Raw genomic sequence first — 18,063 nt, 5'->3', positions numbered from 1 at the left:
CCCCCGCCATTCCCATTCCTTGTCTGTGCACACATGACCCCCGCCATTCCCATTCCCTGTCAGTGCACACATGACCCCCACCATTCCCATTCCTTGTCAGTGCACACATGACCCCCGCCATTCCCAGTCCTTGTCAGTGCACACATGACCCCCGCCATTCCCATTCCTTGTCAGTGCACACATGACCCCCGCCATTCCCATTCCTTGTCTGTGCACACATGACCCCCGCCATTCCCATTCCTTGTCTGTGCACACATGACCCCAGCCATTCCCATTCCTTGTCAGTGCACACATGACCCCCGCCATTCCCATTCCTTGTCTGTGCACACATGACCCCCGCCATTCCCATTCCTTGTCTGTGCACACATGACCCCAGCCATTCCCAGTCCTTGTCAGTGCACACATGACCCCTGCTATTCCCATTCCTTGTCTGTGCACACATGACCCCCGCCATTCCCATTCCTTGTGTGTGCACACATGACCCCCGCCATTCCCATTCCTTGTGTGTGCACACATGACCCCCGCCATTCCCATTCCTTGTCAGTGCACACATGACCCCTGCCATTCCCATTCCTTGTCAGTGCACACATGACCCCCGCCATTCCCATTCCTTGTCAGTGCACACATGACCCCCACCATTCCCATTCCTTGTCTGTGCACACATGACCCCCGCCATTCCCATTCCTCGTCTGTGCACACATGACCCCCGCCATTCCCATTCCTTGTCAGTGCACACATGACCCCCGCCATTCCCATTTCCTGTCAGTGCACACATGACCCCTGCCATTCCCAGTCCTTGTCAGTGCACACATGACCCCTGCCATTCCCATTCCTTGTCAGTGCACACATGACCCCCGCCATTCCCATTCCCTGTCAGTGCACACATGACCCCCGCCATTCCCAGTCCTTGTCAGTGCACACATGACCCCTGCCATTCCCATTCCTTGTCTGTGCACACATGACCCCCGCCATTCCCATTCCCTGTCAGTGCACACATGACCCCCGCCATTCCCAGTCCTTGTCAGTGCACACATGACCCCTGCCATTCCCATTCCTTGTCAGTGCACACATGACCCCCGCCATTCCCATTCCCTGTCAGTGCACACATGACCCCCGCCATTCCCATTCCTTGTCAGTGCACACATGACCCCCGCCATTCCCATTCCTTGTCTGTGCACACATGACCCCAGCCATTCCCAGTCCTTGTCAGTGCACACATGACCCCCGCCATTCCCATTCCTTGTCAGTGCACACATGACCCCCGCCATTCCCAGTCCCTGTCAGTGCACACATGACCCCCACCATTCCCATTCCTTGTCAGTGCACACATGACCCCCGCCATTCCCAGTCCCTGTCAGTGCACACATGACCCCCACCATTCCCATTCCTTGTCAGTGCACACATGACCCCCGCCATTCCCATTCCCTGTCAGTGCACACATGACCCCCGCCATTCCCAGTCCTTGTCAGTGCACACATGACCCCTGCCATTCCCATTCCTTGTCAGTGCACACATGACCCCCGCCATTCCCATTCCTTGTCTGTGCACACATGACCCCAGCCATTCCCAGTCCTTGTCAGTGCACACATGACCCCCGCCATTCCCATTCCTTGTCAGTGCACACATGACCCGCGCCATTCCCAGTCCCTGTCAGTGCACACATGACCCCCACCATTCCCATTCCTTGTCAGTGCACACATGACCCCCGCCATTCCCAGTCCCTGTCAGTGCACACATGACCCCCACCATTCCCATTCCTTGTCAGTGCACACATGACCCCCGCCATTCCCATTCCCTGTCAGTGCACACATGACCCCCCGCCATTCCCAGTCCTTGTCAGTGCACACATGACCCCTGCCATTCCCAGTCCTTGTCAGTGCACACATGACCCCCGCCATTCCCATTCCCTGTCAGTGCACACATGACCCCCGCCATTCCCAGTCCTTGTCAGTGCACACATGACCCCTGCCATTCCCATTCCTTGTCAGTGCATACATGACCCCCGCCATTCCCATTCCTTGTCAGTGCACACATGACCCCCGCCATTCCCATTCCCTGTCAGTGCATACATGACCCCCGCCATTCCCATTCCTTGTCAGTGCACACATGACCCCCGCCATTCCCATTCCCTGTCAGTGCATACATGACCCCCGCCATTCCCATTCCTTGTCAGTGCACACATGACCCCCGCCATTCCCATTCCTTGTCAGTGCACACATGACCCCCGCCATTCCCAGTCCATGTCAGTGCACACATGACCCCCGCCATTCCCAGTCCCTGTCAGTGCACACATGACCCCCACCATTCCCATTCCTTGTCAGTGCACACATGACCCCCGCCATTCCCATTCCCTGTCAGTGCACACATGACCCCCGCCATTCCCAGTCCTTGTCAGTGCACACATGACCCCTGCCATTCCCAGTCCTTGTCAGTGCACACATGACCCCTGCCATTCCCATTCCTTGTCAGTGCATACATGACCCCCGCCATTCCCATTCCTTGTCAGTGCACACATGACCCCCGCCATTCCCATTCCCTGTCAGTGCATAGTACTTGCACCCCTTTCCTCCCGCACAGGATTCCTCTTTGACCATTTTCTGGTAATGAATTGCAGAATGAAAGGGTTCGTTTCTCCTTTCTGACAGTGGAAGGCTGTGCACCATCATCAATTTCCCGTGCACCAGAATGCTGCACTAGTTACCCCCAGAGCTGCACTCTTACCGCTCATTGCTCTGTGCCTTATTACAGGGGAGTGTGGTGTGTATATATATATATAGTGTTCTATAGTCATATACAGTAATATCTCCGCAGTTTTACGTTCCTGCTCTGGCTCTACGTGACGCAACGCTGCCCGGTCGCTTTCTGCGGCATTTTCTACCATCTGAACATGAATCATGATTACGAAACCCCTGCAGTGCTGATGACGGGCACAGGTAGGGTGCGGGGCAGTGTGTGGGATGGGGGGTAGAGGGGTCGGGGGGTCATGGGGCCCTCAGTATCAGTCTATCACTGGGATTACATTGGAGCCCGGGAGGGAGAGGGGAGACAGATCAGGAGGCCATGGAGGATTGTCTGACTCTCTGACCTCGCACAGTGTCTGCCTTCCCTCTCCTGAAATACTCTGTGCTGCTGAGGTGTATACAGACTCTTTGTCATATAAATTTGGCCAGGATGTGATTTCCTACCAGGAAGTGTTGTCTTGTTCCTGTCTGGTGACGTTTGCCCAGGATAACACCTCCAGGCATTGTGCCGCAGGCAAGTCCCTCTCTATAAGGAGCCTATTCATACTGGACACCATCACTCAGCTTTCCACAGACCCTGCATTACCTGGTGTCTTTCTTGCCAGGTCACCTGCACGTCCAGGTGGAGCTGCTGTCCGGGGAGGCGCAGGCGTTCCTGAGCCGTAGGCCGATGCCCCTGGAGCGGTGGTGCCAGGTGCAGCTGACACTGGACTCCACACTGGTGGGTATATATTATATATACTGTTTATATATACTGTGTGTAATCACTGCCGCTGCTATCTGTGCGCTGACATCATGTTATGTACTCCAGTCACATCCAGAGCTGCAGTCTCAATCCGGCCCTATACTCCAGTTACTGCTAGAGCTGAAATCACGATTCTGCTGTGACGTTACGTCTTATATTCCAGTTATATGTTAAACTTTAGTTGAAACTCTGCTGTAACATCAAGTATCAAGTCTTTTACTCCAGTCACATCCGGAGCTGCATGCACATAATGTATAATATGACAATTATCTTATTCGCTTTCATAGGGAAATCTGACGGTCATATGCGGCGATGACGTTGATGAGCTGACGTACAGGTAATGTCTGCCCTCACTATAGGGGGCGACACGTGTCTCCCACTCCCACTGAGGCCCACCTATCAATGTCTGCCATATTTATCCCTCTGTTGTAACTCCCCCCCCCCCCATCAAATTCCTAGAGCGACCTCCATCTTTGTAACTCCTTTACAGACCTTGTACTAAATGTCAGCGTCAATCTCTAGTCACATCCAGAGCTGCATTCAAAATTCACCAGTCACAGCTCAGATGTAACTAGGCACCTGTAACCTGAGCCACCCCAATGCACTGCTGTCTGAGAAGAGGACAGAAGTGTGAATGCAGCTTTGGCTGTGATTGGAGCATGAGGCGGGTTCGTGCTGTGCTCACTTTGTCTCTTCTGTTCCCTGCAGATTCTCTGATTCAGTTTTGTTTTTGGACACAAATGGAAATTTCTATTTAGGCGGCTCTAAATATGTGCAGGGGGTGAGCGGATTCTACGGGCCGAGCGTTTACTACCGGAACAGGATTGTGCCCATACACAAGGTAGTGTCATCGCCCCCTGCCGGGGTTTGGGATGTCCCCATCATTGTGGTCTGTGCAGTAATACGGCCTCATGTGTCCTTCTCCATATTTATCTCATATGGCTCCATACATACCATAACATACCAGGATTGCCCAATTTACAGCTCTATTATACAAGTTACCCTCCCCCGTCATGATTGCTGTGTATTTTGGGGGCTCGTCCGGGATACATCTCATGTGTCAGGATTCTCTATCTGGGGAGCTTTTGCGGTTTCAGAGGCTTCCTGCCTTGGTCCAGTTTGCAGCTGAGGGGGCCTATCTAAGACCCCGCCCTCCTGACACATGTGCTGGCGATTAGTTTGCTGCTGCTAGTTTGGCTTCCATTGTGTACCTGCATGACTTGTGACCTCAGGCTTGCCCTTCGGATTCCTCTCTTACCTCTGATTCTGTTGTGGCCCTTGGATTTATGACCCTTGGCTAGTTTCTCAGATATTCCTTGGTTTCTTGGGGTTTCATCACATGATTGCCGTGTATTTTGGGGGCTCGTCTGGGACACGTTACATGACTGCCGTATATTTTGGAGGTTCAACTAGGACACATAATTGCCGTGTATTTGGGCATCCATCACATAATTGCCGTGTATTTGGGGGTTCTTCTCATGATTGGTGTGTTTTGTGGATTCATCACATGACTGCCGTGTATTTTGGGGGTTTGCCGGTGACTCATCACATGACTGTCGTCCATACACCCCTGTCCTTAATAGTTTTGTGCCTCTCCTCTCTCTAAGGCTCGGCCTCCGCGGCTGGTGGACAGTGTGGAGCTCCCTCAGTGGTTCCAGAAGTGCGAGGCCTTCAAGGCGGAATGTTCTATGAGGTTCCAGCATTTTCTAGAGGTGCAGAGAAGAACAGGTACAGACAGAGATCGTCCTAAGAGGATCCCCCCACTACACACATGGGATCTTCTTATCTGAATGGGCTGTAACAAGTCTGTGCAGGGGCCGACTACTGTCCAGCCAATATATCCCTATGGAGTAGTCACAGAGGGAAGGGCTATACAGTGTGTATAGGGGATTACTGGGGCTATACAGTGTGTATAGGGGATTACTGGGCTATACAGTGTGTATAGGGGATTACTGGGCTATACAGTGTGTATAGGGGATTACTGGGCTATACAGTGTGTATAGGGGATTACTGGGGCTATACAGTGTGTATAGGGGATTACTGGGCTATACAGTGTGTATAGGGGATTACTGGGCTATACAGTGTGTATAGGGGATTACTGGGCTATACAGTGTGTATAGGGGATTACTGGGCTATACAGTGTGTATAGGGGATTACTGGGCTATACAGTGTGTATAGGGGATTACTGGGGCTATACAGTGTGTATATGGGATTACTGGGGTTATACAGTGTGTATAGGGGATTACTGGGCTATACAGTGTGTATAGGGGATTACTGGGGCTATACAGTGTGTATAGGGGATTACTGGGCTATACAGTGTGTATAGGGGATTACTGGGCTACACAGTGTGTATAGGGGATTACTGGGGCTATACAGTGTGTATAGGGGATTACTGGGGCTATACAGTGTGTATAGGGGATTACTGGGGCTATACAGTGTGTATAGGGGATTACTGGGCTATACAGTGTGTATAGGGGATTACTGGGGCTATACAGTGTGTATAGGGGATTACTGGGGTTATACAGTGTGTATAGGGGATTACTGGGGTTATACAGTGTGTATAGGGGATTACTGGGGCTATACAGTGTGTATAGGGGATTACTGGGCTATACAGTGTGTATAGGGGATTACTGGGGCTATACAGTGTGTATATGGGATTACTGGGGTTATACAGTGTGTATATGGGATTACTGGGGCTATACAGTGTGTATAGGGGATTACTGGGCTATACAGTGTGTATAGGGGATTACTGGGCTATACAGTGTGTATAGGGGATTACTGGGCTATACAGTGTGTATAGGGGATTACTGGGGCTATACAGTGTGTATAGGGGATTACTGGGCTATACAGTGTGTATAGGGGATTACTGGGCTATACAGTGTGTATAGGGGATTACTGGGCTATACAGTGTGTATAGGGGGTTACTGGGCTATACAGTGTGTATAGGGGATTACTGGGGCTATACAGTGTGTATAGGGGATTACTGGGCTATACAGTGTGTATAGGGGATTACTGGGCTATACAGTGTGTATAGGTGATTACTGGGCTATACAGTGTGTATAGGGGATTATTGGGGCTATACAGTGTGTATAGGGGATTACTGGGGTTATACAGTGTGTATAGGGGATTACTGGGGCTATACAGTGTGTATAGGGGATTACTGGGCTATACAGTGTGTATATGGGATTACTGGGGTTATACAGTGTGTATAGGGGATTACTGGGCTATACAGTGTGTATAGGGGATTACTGGGGCTATACAGTGTGTATAGGGGATTACTGGGCTATACAGTGTGTATAGGGGATTACTGGGCTATACAGTGTGTATAGGGGATTACTGGGCTATACAGTGTGTATAGGGGGTTACTGGGCTATACAGTGTGTATAGGGGATTACTGGGGCTATACAGTGTGTATAGGGGATTACTGGGCTATACAGTGTGTATAGGGGATTACTGGGCTATACAGTGTGTATAGGGGATTATTGGGGCTATACAGTGTGTATAGGGGATTACTGGGGTTATACAGTGTGTATAGGGGATTACTGGGGCTATACAGTGTGTATAGGGGATTACTGGGCTATACAGTGTGTATAGGGAATTACTGGGGCTATACAGTGTGTATAGGGGATTACTGGGCTATACAGTGTGTATAGGGGATTACTGGGCTATACAGTGTGTATAGGGGATTACTGGGCTATACAGTGTGTATAGGGGATTATTGGGGCTATACAGTGTGTATAGGGGATTACTGGGGTTATACAGTGTGTATAGGGGATTACTGGGGCTATACAGTGTGTATAGGGGATTACTGGGCTATACAGTGTGTATAGGGGATTACTGGGGCTATACAGTGTGTATATGGGATTACTGGGGTTATACAGTGTGTATAGGGGATTACTGGGCTATACAGTGTGTATAGGGGATTACTGGGGCTATACAGTGTGTATAGGGGATTACTGGGGCTATACAGTGTGTATAGGGGATTACTGGGCTATACAGTGTGTATAGGGGATTACTGGGGCTATACAGTGTGTATATGGGATTACTGGGGTTATACAGTGTGTATAGGGGATTACTGGGGCTATACAGTGTGTATAGGGGATTACTGGGCTATACAGTGTGTATAGGGGATTACTGGGCTATACAGTGTGTATAGGGGATTACTGGGCTATACAGTGTGTATAGGGGATTACTGGGGCTATACAGTGTGTATAGGGGATTACTGGGGCTATACAGTGTGTATAGGGGATTACTGGGCTATACAGTGTGTATAGGGGATTACTGGGCTATACAGTGTGTATAGGGGATTACTGGGCTATACAGTGTGTATAGGGGATTACTGGGCTATACAGTGTGTATAGGGGATTACTGGGGCTATACAGTGTGTATAGGGGATTACTGGGGCTATACAGTGTGTATAGGGGATTACTGGGGCTATACAGTGTGTATAGGGGATTACTGGGGCTATACAGTGTGTATAGGGGATTACTGGGCTATACAGTGTGTATAGGGGATTACTGGGCTATACAGTGTGTATAGGGGATTACTGGGCTATACAGTGTGTATAGGGGATTACTGGGGCTATACAGTGTGTATAGGGGATTACTGGGGCTATACAGTGTGTATAGGGGATTACTGGGGCTATACAGTGTGTATAGGGGATTACTGGGGCTATACAGTGTGTATAGGGGATTACTGGGCTATACAGTGTGTATAGGGGATTACTGGGCTATACAGTGTGTATAGGGGATTACTGGGCTATACAGTGTGTATAGGGGATTACTGGGCTATACAGTGTGTATAGGGGATTACTGGGCTATACAGTGTGTATAGGGGATTACTGGGCTATACAGTGTGTATAGGGGATTACTGGGCTATACAGTGTGTATAGGGGATTACTGGGCTATACAGTGTGTATAGGGGATTACTGGGCTATATAGTGTGTATAGGGGATTACTGGGCTATACAGTGTGTATAGGGGATTGCTGTGTCCTCGGTGCTTAGTCACTTTATTCACCACAGGAATCTGCCCTGACGTCTACCATGACCTCCAGGCCCGATATACCCCGGGGGCTTCTTGGTCACATTGCCACATATGGGATTCACCTCCGCCCCCGCACAGGGTCCTCATCACTAGGCTGCTGCAGAGGAAGACGAGCAAAACAGGTGAGACCAAGGGAGCAGAGCAAAACCGTAGAGTGCACCGGAGCAGTATATGTCATGTAATATGGAAGGACCCCCAATAAGACGAGGGGATAATATAATATAATGGAGTACATTATAGAACTGTACAATAAAAGTTAGTATAGTGCTGTATTATAGTCTAGTATATTGTAATAAAGTCCAGTATAGTAATGTATATTATAGTGCATAGTATAATGGTAGAGTATAGCAGTAGAGTTTTGTACATTATTGTGCAGTGTAGTATTATGGTATAGCAGTATAGTTACATTATGGTGCAGTGTAGTATAATAGTATAGCAGTATAGTTTGTACATTATGGTGCAGTGTAGTATAATAGTATAGCAGTATAGTTTGTACATTATGGTGCAGTGTAGTATAATAGTATAGCAGTATAGTTACATTATGGTGCAGTGTAGTATAATAGTATAGCAGTATAGTTTGTACATTATGGTGCAGTGTAGTATAATAGTATAGCAGTATAGTTATGTACATTATGGTGCAGTGTAGTATAATAGTATAGCAGTATAGTTACATTATGGTGCAGTGTAGTATAATAGTATAGCAGTATAGTTTGTACATTATGGTGCAGTGTAGTATAATAGTATAGCAGTATAGTTTGTACATTATGGTGCAGTGTAGTATAATAGTATAGCAGTATAGTTACATTATGGTGCAGTATAGTATAATAGTATAGCAGTATAGTTATGTACATTATGGTGCAGTGTAGTATAATAGTATAGCAGTATAGTTATGTACATTATGGTGCAGTGTAGTATAATAGTATAGCAGTATAGTTTGTACATTATGGTGCAGTGTAGTATAATAGTATAGCAGTATAGTTATGTACATTATGGTGCAGTGTAGTATAATAGTATAGCAGTATAGTTACATTATGGTGCAGTATAGTATAATAGTATAGCAGTATAGTTATGTACATTATGGTGCAGTGTAGTATAATAGTATAGCAGTATAGTTACATTATGGTGCAGTATAGTATAATAGTATAGCAGTATAGTTATGTACATTATGGTGCAGTGTAGTATAATAGTATAGCAGTATAGTTATGTACATTATGGTACAGTATAGTATAATAGTATAGCAGTATAGTTTTGTACATTATGGTGCAGTGTAGTATAATAGTATAGCAGTATAGTTTGTACATTATGGTGCAGTGTAGTATAATAGTATAGCAGTATAGTTATGTACATTATGGTGCAGTGTAGTATAATAGTATAGCAGTATAGTTACATTATGGTGCAGTGTAGTATAATAGTATAGCAGTATAGTTTGTACATTATGGTGCAGTGTAGTATAATAGTATAGCAGTATAGTTACATTATGGTGCAGTGTAGTATAATAGTATAGCAGTATAGTTTGTACATTATGGTGCAGTGTAGTATAATAGTATAGCAGTATAGTTATGTACATTATGGTGCAGTGTAGTATAATAGTATAGCAGTATAGTTACATTATGGTGCAGTGTAGTATAATAGTATAGCAGTATAGTTTGTACATTATGGTGCAGTGTAGTATAATAGTATAGCAGTATAGTTACATTATGGTGCAGTGTAGTATAATAGTATAGCAGTATAGTTTGTACATTATGGTGCAGTGTAGTATAATAGTATAGCAGTATAGTTTGTACATTATGGTGCAGTGTAGTATAATAGTATAGCAGTATAGTTACATTATGGTGCAGTATAGTATAATAGTATAGCAGTATAGTTATGTACATTATGGTGCAGTGTAGTATAATAGTATAGCAGTATAGTTATGTACATTATGGTGCAGTGTAGTATAATAGTATAGCAGTATAGTTTGTACATTATGGTGCAGTGTAGTATAATAGTATAGCAGTATAGTTACATTATGGTGCAGTATAGTATAATAGTATAGCAGTATAGTTATGTACATTATGGTGCAGTGTAGTATAATAGTATAGCAGTATAGTTATGTACATTATGGTACAGTATAGTATAATAGTATAGCAGTATAGTTTTGTACATTATGGTGCAGTGTAGTATAATAGTATAGCAGTATAGTTTGTACATTATGGTGCAGTGTAGTATAATAGTATAGCAGTATAGTTACATTATGGTGCAGTATAGTATAATAGTATAGCAGTATAGTTATGTACATTATGGTGCAGTGTAGTATAATATTATAGCAGTATAGTTACATTATGGTGCAGTATAGTATAATAGTATAGCAGTATAGTTATGTACATTATGGTGCAGTGTAGTATAATAGTATAGCAGTATAGTTACATTATGGTGCAGTGTAGTATAATAGTATAGCAGTATAGTTTGTACATTATGGTGCAGTGTAGTATAATAGTATAGCAGTATAGTTTGTACATTATAGTGCAGTATAGTATAATAGTATAGCAGTATAGTTACATTATGGTGCAGTGTAGTATAATAGTATAGCAGTATAGTTATGTACATTATGGTGCAGTGTAGTATAATAGTATAGCAGTATAGTTTGTACATTATAGTGCAGTATAGTATAATAGTATAGCAGTATAGTTACATTATGGTGCAGTGTAGTATAATAGTATAGCAGTATAGTTATGTACATTATGGTGCAGTGTAGTATAATAGTATAGCAGTATAGTTTGTACATTATGGTGCAGTGTAGTATAATAGTATAGCAGTATAGTTACATTATGGTGCAGTATAGTATAATAGTATAGCAGTATAGTTATGTACATTATGGTGCAGTGTAGTATAATAGTATAGCAGTATAGTTACATTATGGTGCAGTATAGTATAATAGTATAGCAGTATAGTTATGTACATTATGGTGCAGTGTAGTATAATAGTATAGCAGTATAGTTACATTATGGTGCAGTATAGTATAATAGTATAGCAGTATAGTTATGTACATTATGGTGCAGTGTAGTATAATAGTATAGCAGTATAGTTACATTATGGTGCAGTGTAGTATAAATAGTATAGCAATATAGTTTGTACATTATGGTGCAGTGTAGTATAATAGTATAGCAGTATAGTTTGTACATTATAGTGCAGTATAGTATAATAGTATAGCAGTATAGTTACATTATGGTGCAGTGTAGTATAATAGTATAGCAGTATAGTTATGTACATTATGGTGCAGTGTAGTATAATAGTATAGCAGTATAGTTTGTACATTATAGTGCAGTATAGTATAATAGTATAGCAGTATAGTTACATTATGGTGCAGTGTAGTATAATAGTATAGCAGTATAGTTTTGTACATTATGGAGCAGTTGTAGTATAATAGTATAGCAGTATAGTTTGTACATTATGGTGCAGTATAGTATAATAGTATAGCAGTATAGTTACATTATGGTGCAGTATAGTATAATAGTATAGCAGTATAGTTTGTACATTATAGTGCAGTATAGTATAATACTATAGCAGTATAGTTTGTACATTATGGTGCAGTATAGTATAATAGTATAGCAGTATAGTTGCATTATAGTGCAGTATAGTATAATAGTATAGCAGTATAGTTGCATTATGGTGCAGTATAGTATAGCAGTATAGTTGCATTATGGTGCAGTATAGTATAATAGTATAGCAGTATAGTTGCATTATGGTGCAGTGTAGTATAATAGTATAGCAGTATAGTTTGTACATTATAGTGCAGTAGTATATAATAGTATAGCAGTATAGTTTGTACATTATGGTGCAGTATAGTATAATAGTATAGCAGTATAGTTATGTACATTATGGTGCAGTGTAGTATAATAGTATAGCAGTATAGTTACATTATGGTGCAGTATAGTATAATAGTATAGCAGTATAGTTATGTACATTATGGTGCAGTGTAGTATAATAGTATAGCAGTATAGTTACATTATGGTGCAGTGTAGTATAATAGTATAGCAGTATAGTTTGTACATTATGGTGCAGTGTAGTATAATAGTATAGCAGTATAGTTTGTACATTATAGTGCAGTATAGTATAATAGTATAGCAGTATAGTTACATTATGGTGCAGTGTAGTATAATAGTATAGCAGTATAGTTATGTACATTATGGTGCAGTGTAGTATAATAGTATAGCAGTATAGTTTGTACATTATAGTGCAGTATAGTATAATAGTATAGCAGTATAGTTACATTATGGTGCAGTGTAGTATAATAGTATAGCAGTATAGTTATGTACATTATGGTACAGTATAGTATAATAGTATAGCAGTATAGTTTTGTACATTATGGTGCAGTGTAGTATAATAGTATAGCAGTATAGTTACATTATGGTGCAGTGTAGTATAATAGTATAGCAGTATAGTTTGTACATTATAGTGCAGTATAGTATAATAGTATAGCAGTATAGTTACATTATGTGCAGTGTAGTATAATAGTATAGCAGTATAGTTATGTACATTATGGTGCAGTGTAGTATAATAGTATAGCAGTATAGTTTTGTACATTATAGTGCAGTATAGTATAATAGTATAGCAGTATAGTTACATTATGGTGCAGTGTAGTATAATAGTATAGCAGTATAGTTATGTACATTATGGTACAGTATAGTATAATAGTATAGCAGTATAGTTTTGTACATTATGGTGCAGTGTAGTATAATAGTATAGCAGTATAGTTTGTACATTATGGTGCAGTGTAGTATAATAGTATAGCAGTATAGTTACATTATGGTGCAGTATAGTATAATAGTATAGCAGTATAGTTATGTACATTATGGTGCAGTGTAGTATAATAGTATAGCAGTATAGTTACATTATGGTGCAGTATAGTATAATAGTATAAGCAGTATAGTTATGTACATTATGGTGCAGTGTAGTATAATAGTATAGCAGTATAGTTACATTATGGTGCAGTGTAGTATAATAGTATAGCAGTATAGTTTGTACATTATGGTGCAGTGTAGTATAATAGTATAGCAGTATAGTTTGTACATTATAGTGCAGTATAGTATAATAGTATAGCAGTATAGTTACATTATGGTGCAGTGTAGTATAATAGTATAGCAGTATAGTTATGTACATTATGGTGCAGTGTAGTATAATAGTATAGCAGTATAGTTTGTACATTATAGTGCAGTATAGTATAATAGTATAGCAGTATAGTTACATTATGGTGCAGTGTAGTATAATAGTATAGCAGTATAGTTATGTACATTATGGTACAGTATAGTATAATAGTATAGCAGTATAGTTTTGTACATTATGGTGCAGTGTAGTATAATAGTATAGCAGTATAGTTTGTACATTATGGTGCAGTGTAGTATAATAGTATAGCAGTATAGTTACATTATGGTGCAGTATAGTATAATAGTATAGCAGTATAGTTATGTACATTATGGTGCAGTGTAGTATAATAGTATAGCAGTATAGTTACATTATGGTGCAGTATAGTATAATAGTATAGCAGTATAGTTATGTACATTATGGTGCAGTGTAGTATAATAGTATAGCAGTATAGTTACATTATGGTGCAGTGTAGTATAATAGTATAGCAGTATAGTTTGTACATTATGGTGCAGTGTAGTATAATAGTATAGCAGTATAGTTTGTACATTATAGTGCAGTATAGTATAATAGTATAGCAGTATAGTTACATTATGGTGCAGTGTAGTATAATAGTATAGCAGTATAGTTATGTACATTATGGTGCAGTGTAGTATAATAGTATAGCAGTATAGTTTGTACATTATAGTGCAGTATAGTATAATAGTATAGCAGTATAGTTACATTATGGTGCAGTGTAGTATAATAGTATAGCAGTATAGTTTTGTACATTATGGAGCAGTGTAGTATAATAGTATAGCAGTATAGTTTGTACATTATGGTGCAGTATAGTATAATAGTATAGCAGTATAGTTACATTATGGTGCAGTATAGTATAATAGTATAGCAGTATAGTTTGTACATTATAGTGCAGTATAGTATAATAGTATAGCAGTATAGTTGCATTATAGTGCAGTATAGTATAATAGTATAGCAGTATAGTTGCATTATGGTGCAGTATAGTATAGCAGTATAGTTGCATTATGGTGCAGTATAGTATAATAGTATAGCAGTATAGTTGCATTATGGTGCAGTGTAGTATAATAGTATAGCAGTATAGTTTGTACATTATAGTGCAGTAGTATATAATAGTATAGCAGTATAGTTTGTACATTATGGTGCAGTATAGTATAATAGTATAGCAGTATAGTTTTGTACATTATGGTGCAGTGTAGTATAATAGTATAGCAGTATAGTTTTGTACATTATGGTGCAGTATAGTATAATAGTATAACAGTATAGTTTGTACATTATAGTGCAGTGTAGTATAATAGTATAGCAGTATAGTTTTGTACATTATGGTGCAGTAGTATATAATAGTATAGCAGTATAGTTTGTACATTATGGTGCAGTATAGTATAATAGTATAGCAGTATAGTTTGTACATTATAGTGCAGCAGTATATAATAGTATAGCAGTATAGTTTGTACATTATGGTGCAGTATAGTATAATAGTATAGCAGTATAGTTTGTACATTATGGTGCAGTAGTATATAATAGTATAGCAGTATAGTTTTGTACATTATGGTGCAGTGTAGTATAATAGTATAGCAGTATAGTTTGTACATTATGGTGCAGTATAGTATAATAGTATAGCAGTATAGTTTAGTACATTATGGTGCAGTATAGTATAATAGTATAACAGTATAGTTTGTACATTATGGTGCAGTGTAGTATAATAGTATAGCAGTATAGTTTGTACATTATAGTGCAGTGTAGTATAATAGTATAGCAGTAGAGTTTGTACATTATAGTGCAGTATAATATAATATAATAGTATAGCAATATACAGTAGTTTATACATTATGGTGCATTATAATATAATAGTATAGCAGTATAGTTACATTATGGTGCAGTGTAGTACAATAGTATAGCAATATAGTTTGTACATTATGGTGCAGTATAGTATAATAGTATAGCAGTATAGTTTGTACATTATAGTGCAGTATAGTATAATAGTATAGCAGTATAGTTTGTACATTGTGGTGCAGTGTAGTATAATAGTATAGCAGTATAGTTTGTACATTGTGGTGCAGTGTAGTATAATAGTATAGCAGTAGAGTTTGTACATTATAGTGCAGTATAATATAATATAATAGTATAGCAATATACAGTAGTTTATACATTATGGTGCATTATAATATAATAGTATAGCAGTATAGTTACATTATGGTGCAGTGTAGTATAATAGTATAGCAGTATAGTTTGTACATTATAGTGCAGTAGTATATAATAGTATAGCAGTATAGTTTGTACATTATGGTGCAGTATAGTATAGCAGTATAGGTGCATTATGGTGCAGTATAGTATAATAGTATAGCAGTATAGTTGCATTATGGTGCAGTGTAGTATAATAGTATAGCAATATAGTTTGTACATTATAGTGCAGTAGTATATAATAGTATAGCAGTATAGTTTGTACATTATGGTGCAGTATAGTATAATAGTATAGCAGTATAGTTGCATTATGGTGCAGTGTAGTATAATAGTATAGCAGTATAGTTTGTACATTATAGTGCAGTAGTATATAATAGTATAGCAGTATAGTTTATACATTATGGTGCAGTATAGTATAATAGTATAGCAGTATAGTTGCATTATGGTGCAGTGTAGTATAATAGTATAGCAATATAGTTTGTACATTATGGTGCAGTATAGTATAATAGTATAGCAGTATAGTTTGTACATTGTGGTGCAGTATAATATAATAGTTCAGGTTCGGTATGTTTCGAGTACAGATTAGTCCACTGTTTTAGTTCCTTGTCCTCATTCTGCCCTGCCGTAGTCCCTGTGATAGCACCTCCTTGTGGAGTCAGTGAGTCATTGCTTGATGTCTTCCAGGTCACATCACCTTTAATCGCCAGCTCTTCGGCCAAGCCCTGTACAGAATACACAGTAAGCGGGTCCTGGCTGCTGATGGTTTCTCCCGGCTGAGGCGCTCTATGGCTCTGCTGCTCCAGGCCGGATGTCTGGGGTATCATCCTGCACTATATAGGGCCGCGGTCCTGCACCAAACAGGGCTGGGGGTGAAGAAGGACCTGAAGAAGGACCCCTCTAAGGTATTATACTCAGACTGGTGTGCAATGTACTGTGTGACGGGGTTACAGAGCAATGATGGCGGCACTGGCGGTGCGTGCGGAGGTGATGGCGGTTCTCACGTTACTCTCCCCTCATCTCTAGGCCCTGAGGTTCAGCCTCATTGCAGCGCAGAATGACGAGCGGCTCTCTCTGTTGTCTCTGGGCCACAAACATCACCTGGGGGTGGACGGCTACCCGCTGGACTACGACCTGTCCTACGCATATTACTCCAATATCGCTCGCCAGACCATGGCGGACCGACTGCAGCCGGACAAGCACCAGGTGCCGTATTGTACTGACCATGGATACGCCGATCCTGTACCTGAGCTATCTCATGTCTCAGACTCCAGTCACATCCAGAGCTGCTGCTTTATTTCTCATACTCCGCTCACACACAAATCTGCAGGCACCATTCCGCTCTTACATTCTGTCTTATACTCCAGTCACGTCCAGAGCTGCTGCTTTATTTCTCATACTCCGCTCACACACAAAGCTGCAGGCACCATTCTGCTCTTACATTCTGTCTTATACTCCAGTCACGTCCAGAGCTGCTGCTTTATTTCTCATACTCTCGTGCACCGCAGTGATCAGGTTCTCTCCTCCTCAGGCCTATGTGGAGCAAATCCGTCTGATAGACGAAGACGTACTGAAGCAGCAAACTAAAGAAAATGACGATCTCTTCATGTGGCTGAGGTTCCAGGCGAGACAGGGGGTGTCCTCAGCTCAGGTACTGGATGTGCAGGAGATATGGTGGAGACAGGGGGTGTCCTCAGCTCAGGTACTGGAGGGTGCAGGAGATATGGTGGAGACAGGGGGTGTCCTCAGCTCAGGTACTGGAGGGTGCAGGAGATATGGTGGAGACAGGGGGTGTCCTCAGCTCAGGTACTGGAGGGTGCAGGAGATATGGTGGAGACAGGGGGTGTCCTCAGCTCAGGTACTGGAGGGTGCAGGAGATATGGTGGAGACAGGGGGTGTCCTCAGCTCAGGTACTGGAGGATACAGGAGATATGGTGGAGACAGGGGGTGTCCTCAGCTCAGGTACTGGAGGTGCAGGAGATATGGTGGAGACAGGGGGTGTCCTCAGCTCAGGTACTGGATGTGCAGGAGATATGGTGGAGACAGGGGGTGTCCTCAGCTCAGGTACTGGAGGATACAGGAGATATGGTGGAGACAGGGGGTGTCCTCAGCTCAGGTACTGGAGGTGCAGGAGATATGGTGGAGACAGGGGGTGTCCTCAGCTCAGGTACTGGAGGTGCAGGAGATATGGTGGAGACAGGGGGTGTCCTCAGCTCAGG

At 41.9% G+C, this 18,063-nt stretch overlaps 1 protein-coding gene across 1 annotated transcript in view; it reads left to right on the top strand.

Annotated features, from left to right (window-relative positions):
• Positions 1-18,063, top strand: part of LOC142196139 (protein sel-1 homolog 3-like) — a 60,113-nt gene that overhangs the window by 26,137 nt on the left and 15,913 nt on the right. The window contains exons 5-13 of the mRNA XM_075266367.1: positions 2,812-2,933; positions 3,347-3,462; positions 3,774-3,823; positions 4,195-4,327; positions 5,094-5,214; positions 8,509-8,652; positions 16,532-16,749; positions 16,871-17,050; positions 17,376-17,495. Of these exons, the coding sequence (XP_075122468.1) occupies positions 2,812-2,933; positions 3,347-3,462; positions 3,774-3,823; positions 4,195-4,327; positions 5,094-5,214; positions 8,509-8,652; positions 16,532-16,749; positions 16,871-17,050; positions 17,376-17,495 (1,204 nt within the window). The remainder of the gene's footprint in view (positions 1-2,811; positions 2,934-3,346; positions 3,463-3,773; positions 3,824-4,194; positions 4,328-5,093; positions 5,215-8,508; positions 8,653-16,531; positions 16,750-16,870; positions 17,051-17,375; positions 17,496-18,063) is intronic.

This window comes from Leptodactylus fuscus, chromosome 2 (assembly GCF_031893055.1).
Source record: "Leptodactylus fuscus isolate aLepFus1 chromosome 2, aLepFus1.hap2, whole genome shotgun sequence".
Taxonomy (NCBI): Eukaryota; Metazoa; Chordata; class Amphibia; order Anura; family Leptodactylidae; genus Leptodactylus; species Leptodactylus fuscus.
Note: the sequence above shows the minus strand (reverse complement) of the source record. Positions and strands in the feature narration are given on the sequence as shown.